This window comes from Sebastes umbrosus, chromosome 3 (genome assembly GCF_015220745.1).
Source record: "Sebastes umbrosus isolate fSebUmb1 chromosome 3, fSebUmb1.pri, whole genome shotgun sequence".
Lineage (NCBI taxonomy): Eukaryota > Metazoa > Chordata > Actinopteri > Perciformes > Sebastidae > Sebastes > Sebastes umbrosus.
Window position 1 is genome coordinate 157501 of NC_051271.1, and position 8683 is coordinate 166183.

The following is an 8683-nucleotide window of genomic DNA, read 5'->3' on the forward strand; positions in this document are numbered from 1 at the left end:
GAAGATGAGGTCGTTGGAATATCAACGTTTCAATGAGTGTCACCTGTCATGACCTTAGGAATGTGCAGCATGTTTGTATTTTTCCAGCACACTCCACATGTAACATCTGTCATCTACATCTGTTACATGTACTGTATGTGAAATCGGAGCGAGGGACTCAATTTGTCCAACTTCCTAGGGGGCGCTAGCGAGCCATCACACACAAGCCCGAGATCCTTAAAATATCTAATTTTTTCACCGCGTCTGTTAAGTCTGCCAAGTTTAACAACTTTGTGAGCAGGTTAAGGTCGTCAAATAGGCCATTCATTTGGGGGGAAACGAAAAAGAAGAATTCCTCCAGTTTCAATAGGGCCTTCACCGGCCCGACGTTGTCGGTGCTCGGGCCCTAGTAATCCCGTTTCCCAACATTTCCTGGCCCTTTACCTTCCCTTTTACCCGGTGAATACTCAAACAGGTCCCTCAGTGATGAATATTTGGTTTAAGGTTGAATCCAAAACGAGAAGGTTAAACATAAAACACCTCACTGAAAACACGAGATCCCAGAAACTGACAAAGTCTCCAGAATATCCGCTCTCTCTTCCTCATTCTTCGTTCCTACGTTTAATATGAAGTGTGTGTGTGTGTGTGTGTGTGTGTGTGTGTGTGTGTGTGTGTGTGTGTTCCGCCCTCTACGTACAGCACTGAGACGGTGAACGACGGGCAGTTCCACACGGTGGAGCTGGTGACCTTTAATCGGATGGTGAACCTGTCGGTGGACGGAGGAGAGCCGACGACGCTGGACAGTCAGGGCCGGAGCCAGGCGGTGGCGGGGGATGCTCCTCTGTACGTAGGAGGTAAGAAGCAGAGAGGCAGCGGAGGGGAAACACACCTCACGGAGCTGAAGTGTAGGGTTCTGTCTGACCGCCGGTCTCTCTCCAGGTATGCCCGAGGCGGCGATGGACGCCTCTCTGGGTCTCTCCTCTCAGACCCTCAACATGTCCAGTTTCCACGGCTGCATCAGGAACCTCTACATCAACCACGAGCTGCAGGACTTCACCCGCAGCCACATGAAGCCGGGGGTGGTGCCGGGCTGTCAGCCCTGCCGCAAACTCTACTGTCTGCACGGCATCTGCCAGCCCAACGCTGCACCGGTAGGACACCTGGGACTGGGGGCGACCTGGGGGCGACCTCCGGGTCTGAGAAGTGAAGCTGATGATGAAGAGCCTTAAACCTTCATCCTGTCTAGCAGCCAGCAGGGGGCGACTCCTCTGCTTCTATAGAAGTCTCTGAGAAAATGAGCTTCTACTTCTCTCTTGATTTATGACCTCAGTAAACATTGTAAACATCAATACAGCATGATGTTCATTTGGTAAATGATGGTCCCATTTAGAGTCAGATAGACCATCGGTGGACCAGCGGTGTTCTCACCACTTAACCACTTGAACGCCAAACACATCGTGTTCACGACTTCCTGTGTTGTAAACACGAGCTCACCAGTTTCATCTGAAGACACCATACGTCCACTTCATATATACCATCCTTGTTGGCCAGTTTGTAATGATCACATTTTCATATAAATATCATCTGTTTTGCAACGACGTTGGTCAAAGAAGAACATGCACAACCAAAACCTTAAAGTAACATCACGTGTGCTCAGCCTCGTCAGACAGAAGGACATATAATCACGCTATCTTGGGGTAGACAAAGCAGCGTTGTGCAACAAGTCTCTCAAAATACCAAACCACGACCCCTACCACGGACAATACACAAATCATACGTCCCCTCATGTCTAATACATTTAACTACAGTTGAAGAACACTTGAATGTTATTTTATGGCAGAGCAGCTGAGTTTTTAAAGAGCTCTGAGGGACAGAGAATAAAGGCGGCGGCGGCGGCGGCGGCGGGAGGAGAGAAGGTTAACGATGTTTCAGGAACAAACAGTTCTTCTGGTTTCTCTCTTCTCAGATGATGGATAAAGTAGTAAACACGCTGTCTTCCACAGGGTCCTCAGTGTCACTGCCAGCCAGGTTGGACGGGTCAGCACTGTGACCAGCCAATCACAGGAGGCCTTACTGGAGCGGATGTTGTCACCATGGCAACCGGTGTCAACCCGTGCGAAGGCAGCAAGTGAGTGTGTTCCGTTCTGTCGATCCTCGTCACATTAATGTCAGCTTTCTGTAGATTCCTTCACGTTGAGTCTTTTCTTCTGCTCGTCTTCCTCGCCGCGTTCATTCATCCAGGTGTGTGAAGGGTGTGTGCGTGGCGTTGGACGCGCAGACGTACCGCTGCGACTGCGAGGAGGGATACCGCGGCGCTCTGTGTAACCTGCTGGAGGAGGAGGAGCCGGCGGCGGGTTCGTGCCGGGGGGGTCTGCGGTGTTTACACGGCCGGTGTGAGGAGACGGAGGACGGAGAGCGCTGCGTCTGTGAGCAGGGATACACCGGAGAGAGCTGCGATATAGGTGAGGAAGGGCGAGGAATCAGGGCGGGAACTGTGACGGCGTGTTAGGGCCAAAACAACAGATATGATCTGAGTTTAGAAAGTCACAAATTTACAAGAAAAGAAATACGTTTTTTTTTTCCTCAAAGAACCTCATCACACAGACGCCGCCGTCTGCTGCGTATTCTAACTGCAGTGGACGACCTCATCAAATTATACTTTGCAATCGGCTTCAGCAAATAAAGAAATACTAGAATCACCAGATTATCATCAGCATCCACACTTTGAAGAGACGTGGCTGTGAATCAGAAGAAAACATCAAACTGATTTGAGTCTTTTTACCTCTTTAATCTCACAGAATATCCATGTTGTTTTCTCGGTAAATACGACTTTAATACGAGTTTTTCTCAGAATATTACCCCGCTCCCCCGGCTCCAAAATGTCTTTTTGTTTTGCATGAAAATACAAAAGTGTCATCAGAGCATTTATTAGAAATAAAAAGGTATATATTTCCTTCATACAGAGACATTATAAAAAGCAATAATTGGCATATTGCTAAACACCAAATCAGTCGACAAAGACTGAGAATAACGCAACCATAAACATATATATCACATATCACAGGGTGTAGGATCTGCCGGTATCTAGCGGTGAGGTCGCAGATTTCAACAATTACAACTCCTAGTGTGCCAAGCGTGTCAGATGTATGTATATATTTATTATTGTAAATCAATGAACAACACAAATCAATGACAGATATTGGTCCAGAAACCCTCACAGGTACTGCATTTAGCATAAAACAATATGCTCCAATCATAACATGTCAAACTGCAGCCCAACAGGCAACAACAGCTGTCAGTGTGTCAGTGTGCTGACTTGACTATGACTTGCCCCAAACTGCATGTGATGATCATAAAGTGGGCATGTCTGTAAAGGGGAGACTCGTGGGTGTCCCTGTATGACCTGGTTGGTACCGATGGATTCATCAGGTTTTATAGTTTCATATGATACCAGGATCTTCACTCTAGCTTTAACACTGAGCCGCTACAATTAAAAAATCACAAGTTGTGTTAATGCGTTAAAGAAATTAGTGTCGTTAAAACAAATTTGCGTTAACGCGTTATCATCACATTAACTTTGACAGCCTTATTTCACACAAATGTCTGACGCCCGGGACAGACTGGGACATCAGCAGCGCGTGATTCACGCGTCTGGTGTTCAGACCAGCTGCGTTTCAGCTGCTGCTGTCAGCTCTTTCTTTCTACATAGAGTTTGCCTTTCATAATGACCATTTAATTTAATTATAAATGTCATTTATATTTATTTTAGACAGAGAAAGATTCAGAAACGTGTGATAATTTCTAAATAATAGTAATAATCCACCATTAAAACTCCGTACTGTATTCATTCATGGAGCTCTCCAAGTCACTGCATGTTCTACGACACTGTCCGGCACATATTTCAGAATAAAAGCCTTGTGTTAACAAAAGAAGGAATTCTGTCCAAATAAAAAAAAAAAAACACTTTAGGGCTTTTATATTGAAATGAAAGCAGGAAGTGTTGATGTAAAAAATAAATCTTTACTTTTTTTCATGTCTGTAACATATTCTACAGATAGAGACATACAAACTGTAGTAATGTTGCTGGTATGATGTCAATATACAGTCAATAGATCACCTTCACTGTCTGTTGCTGCTGTGAACCGCACGGCATGCGTCAAAAACAGGCAAGACCTCGAATCTCTAGAAGTAAGTTAATATGATAAAATGATGAAATGATGACATTTCGGATGTAACTTGACGGGTTGGTGGAGGCGTCCAACATGATTCTAGTTTTCTTAGGAACTGTTTGTTTTGGTAAAACGTAGTTCCAGTGAAGGTTTTTGTAATCAGTATATTGTTTTTTAAGGATATTAGGATATGTCTAGTAAAATGTGTTTTTTTGTAATTTGGGTGAATTGACCGTTTAACTGCTGAGGCCTGGACGCTCTCTCATCAATCCTTGCCGTGCGTCTCCGTCCACAGAGTCCCCGTGTCGAGGCGAGCCGGTGAGAGATTACCACCGCCTGCAGCACGGCACCGTCCTCTGCCAGACGTCCAAGCCTTTCTCCTGGGTGGAATGTCAGGGTCGGTGCCAGGCGGGAACCGAGCCGGCCGCCGCCGCCGCCGCCGCCGCTCCCTGCTGCGCTCCCCTGAGGGTCCGACGCCGGCGGCTCACCTTCGAATGCGACGACGGCACCTCGTTTACGCAGGACGTGGAGAAGCCTGTGGAATGTGGCTGCAAGGAGTGTGTGTAGTACTCACACACACAAACACACACACACACAAACACACACACAAACACACCAAGCTAAAGAGGTACACACACTGTAGGATCCTATCACTGATCAACGGACGTTTTGCTGTTTGTTTTGTGTGTTTTAGCGCACAGTTTTGTAACATAAGACAGTTCTTCCCTCTCGAAACATGAAATCAACGAGTCAACCTCATCGTCATCTTCCTCCTCCTCCTCTTCCTCTTCGCCTGCTGCAGGACGACCTGCGCGCTAACTACCTAACTCCAGCTCCTTTTGAATACACGCCTCCGTATGCCTTCTCGTATATCTGTGTTTGTGATATGTGGCTGGTCGAGTGCTGCTCTCCGTTCCCTCGCGGCTGCGACGGCGAGCTTATGGCGAGAAATAAAGGTCCTAATTTAAGCCGGGGACTCGTTAAAGAAATAAAAGGTTCATCGGTGTTTAAAATCACTTTATCAGAAATGTCAGGTGTTTCTCTAACAGCAGCTCTGAGGTCAGTTTGATGTAATGAAACTACATTGTAAAGTGACGTGACAGATGTTTAGGCTCTCTGTGTTTCTGCTCCACGGCTGAGGGTTTCAGTGACTGAAGCAGTTCAGCAGGAACACGTTTGAGGATTTAAACACTTTATGTGCTGATCTTAATAACCAGGAACATGAAATCAGCCTCACAACATCCAGCTTCAACAGTCTGGTGTCCAGACCTTCCTCCTCTGAAGGAATCATTCTTCTCCTCCTCACAGCAACTGGAAGCTACTAGATGATATCAGTGACAAGTAAAAGCTACAGAAACATGAATGCAGACAGCGACTAGCGGGGAGCTTCCTCTGATCTCAACGTCCGTCATGTTAATCAGGACGGTTTCTTGAGTTTACGTTTTACTTACAACAGCATCAGTTCAATTATAGACTGAATATAAGAAGTGGACGTAGTCACCGTGACGTCACCCGTCGGTTTGTGGACTGCCGTTTTGAAGCCTCGGATTTGGTATTTTGGCCGTCGCCGTCTTGTTTTTTGCAACCAGAGGTGACGGGAGAGGGGTGGAGCTAAGTACAACCGGACGCTGAATCCTCCGATCAGACGGCGTGCGTTTCAGCGGTCTGCGGCGGCTTCTTCTTATTTGTTATTTCAATGAGACTGAAGCGTGAGACTTTGTCTGATCAGACATCTCTAAGTGACCAGAATGTTAAAATGAAGTGAAAACTGTGAAGGGGTTAATAAAGTCGTAAGATGAAAACAAGGACAACTCCCAGACCGGACAACGCCGTTAGCGCCGTTATTGGTCGGACAGCTTTGAAGAACAGACAATAAAACAAGCTTATCTCCTGAGTTTTAAATGTCTGCTACTAACTCCAGTATTGATAGGGAAGCAGAGTTCTACGTTACCCAGTGCAGGTTGTTCTTTGACCAACGACGCTGCAAAACAGATATTTATATGAACATGTGATCATTACAAACTGGCCAACAGAGACGGTCTATATGAAGTGGATGTATGGTGTCTTCAGATGAAACTGGTGAGCTCGTGTTAACAACACGGGAAGTCGTGAACACGATGTGTTTGACGTTCAAGTGGTTAAGTGATGAGAACGCCGCTGCTAAGCAACGACAACATTAACGTTACTGTCGCCGTCTAGAAGCCACAGAGACTAACAAGTTTTCCCCCGGAGCCTCGTGGGCCCCTTCACATGGCCGGGCCCCTTTACATGGCCGGGCCCCTTTATATGGTCGGCTTGAGCCCCAGTGAGCCCGTATATATTAGAGACGGCGGTGGCAGGAGAGTGTGTGTTGTCGGAACAGGGGACCGACGTGTAGTCTGTCACGTGTCGCGGCCACAGTGACCATCGTAACCGTGTGTAACATCCTGTAGTCTGATCCCGGCATAAGACACTTCAGCATCGACTTCCCTCCTCAGACCCGGATGGACCCGGAGGTCGCCGCCTGTTTTCAACATGATAGTGTGTAAATTAAAGGTTGTGGCTTCATGGTGAAGTTAAGATACACAATGAAACCGCTGCTCACAGTAGAAATCTTTAAATGATAAAATAAACCACTGAGGTCACTGAGTTTAAACTCATCACACCCCCCCATCACACGCAGCCTGAAGGTCAAAGGTCACAGGGTTCACGGGGGGGGCAGCAGAGAGGTCATGACACGTTTCCATTGCTGCTCACCAGACGCCCTTTCTCCCTGTTCAGACTGGCGAGGGGGTGCTGGGAGTGTGTGTGTGTATGTGGGGAACTTCTATCTTTGTGAGGACCGGTGTTCAGAGGTCTGTTTTAGGGTTTAAACTTTAAACTTTAAACAAGAGTTAAAGTCAGAATTATGGAGCTGCATATCCAAACTATTAACTTAACTTAACAACTATTAACCCTTTGAACTCTCAGTGCCTGCATTGGTAGTTTTGTTTATTGTGATGTCATTTCTTGGAGTATCTTTAAATGCTTCATATCCCTAAAATCTGTACTGAAGTATTGACATTTTGTCATAGATATATATATACTGTATATGTATATGTCTCTTTAGCCTGCCTCTCATTTGCACTTGAGTCCTCACTGCATTAGACTTAACCGGCTGTGTTACCTTCATTATGAGGCTCAAATATGTTTCGCAGCTCCAGACGGATTAGTTTTAATTTAAATGGATCTTTTGATAGTAAAGGTTGCTGACCTTATTGATGAATCGACAATGAAAACACCCGTTAGTTTCAGCCCTATTAGAAACCTCAACGCTGTTCTGGCACCGACCAAAATGTGTCCCGCAGAAGGTTTTGAAGGCTGTAAAATATCAGATTCTTATTCATGTTTATTTGACTTTTTATTACTGATATAATACATTTCTATATTCTCAGTGCATGGTAAGGTATCAATAGGTATTTTAAAGGATTTTAATAATACAGCCATAATGACAAGGGTTTGGATTGGCCACGGAGCTGTGATGGGAGGAGTATTATGTGAATCAGGGTCCTCACAAGTATAGAAGAACCGTGTGTGTGTGTGTGTGTGTGTGTGTGTTTGTCACTGTAAGACGCGTCCAACAACGAGACGCCGTCTCCGATAATGAGCTTCATTATACGACGACGCGGCGTGTTTGTCCGGATCAAACGCTTCCTTCTCCGATCTGTCAGCAGAGCCAGTGAACGCATCACAGAGATGTAGCTTTTATATATGATGACATGTTATTTATAAGGATGTGAAACTAAAATAAAGCTGCGTAATATTCATTTCTATTTGTTTTTTTAGTTTCCATAAAAGCCGCCGAGTTGTGTCATAAATCAGATTCAAACTAATGTAGCTTTTATTATTATTATTATTATGATCATAACTGCATCTACACACAGTAACAGCCTAACAGATTGTAATATATATTATAAGCTTATAATACATTTTGATTTTGTCATAGTATTTTTATATGTTGAAGAGGATGTTGTCACTGTTTCGTCTGTAGACTGTAGAGAACTCTTTGTTTTCATATCGATCAGATTCATGTCGTCTCAGCTGAGAGCAGACGGCAGTTTAGTGCTTCTGTTTTCCTATTTATTGAAATAAAAGAGCTGTTTTCTCCTTCATTGTTATTCTCTCTTTCTTTCTTTCTTCAACCTTGACACTGGCTCTGGTTTTTCTTCTCGTTGTTGTTGTTGCTCTGACCTTTGACCTCGTGGTGTCACGGCTGTCTATAAGCGTCCGGCCTGAGTCGATGGCCGATGGCGGCTCACGGAGAGAGAGATAGAGATAGTGGAGGGAAAGGAGACTAAAAGAGAGGTAGATAGAGTGATGGAGGAGGGAGAGATGGAGGGAGAGAAAAGAGAGAAAGAGGGATGTCCCGCCGTGAGGAGGGGGGGGGGGGGGGGGGTGCCGCGCTCTGAGACTGAAGCCGTTTAATGAAACAGTGATTTATTCGTCCCCTTGTAACCATAAAACATAATATATACCTCCTCCCCCAACACACACATCCCTCCACCTCTGCAACCCAT

At 45.5% G+C, this 8683-nt stretch overlaps 1 protein-coding gene across 1 annotated transcript in view; it reads left to right on the forward strand.

Annotated features, from left to right (window-relative positions):
* The window catches only part of slit1b (slit homolog 1b (Drosophila)), a 104190-nt gene extending 99342 nt beyond the window's left edge, over positions 1 to 4848 (forward strand). Inside the window, exons 34-38 of the mRNA XM_037764191.1 lie at positions 679 to 833; positions 919 to 1130; positions 1983 to 2107; positions 2221 to 2441; positions 4444 to 4848. Coding sequence (XP_037620119.1) covers positions 679 to 833; positions 919 to 1130; positions 1983 to 2107; positions 2221 to 2441; positions 4444 to 4715 — 985 coding nt within the window. The 3' untranslated portion in view covers positions 4716 to 4848. The remainder of the gene's footprint in view (positions 1 to 678; positions 834 to 918; positions 1131 to 1982; positions 2108 to 2220; positions 2442 to 4443) is intronic.
* Positions 4849 to 8683: the final 3835 nt, after the last annotated feature.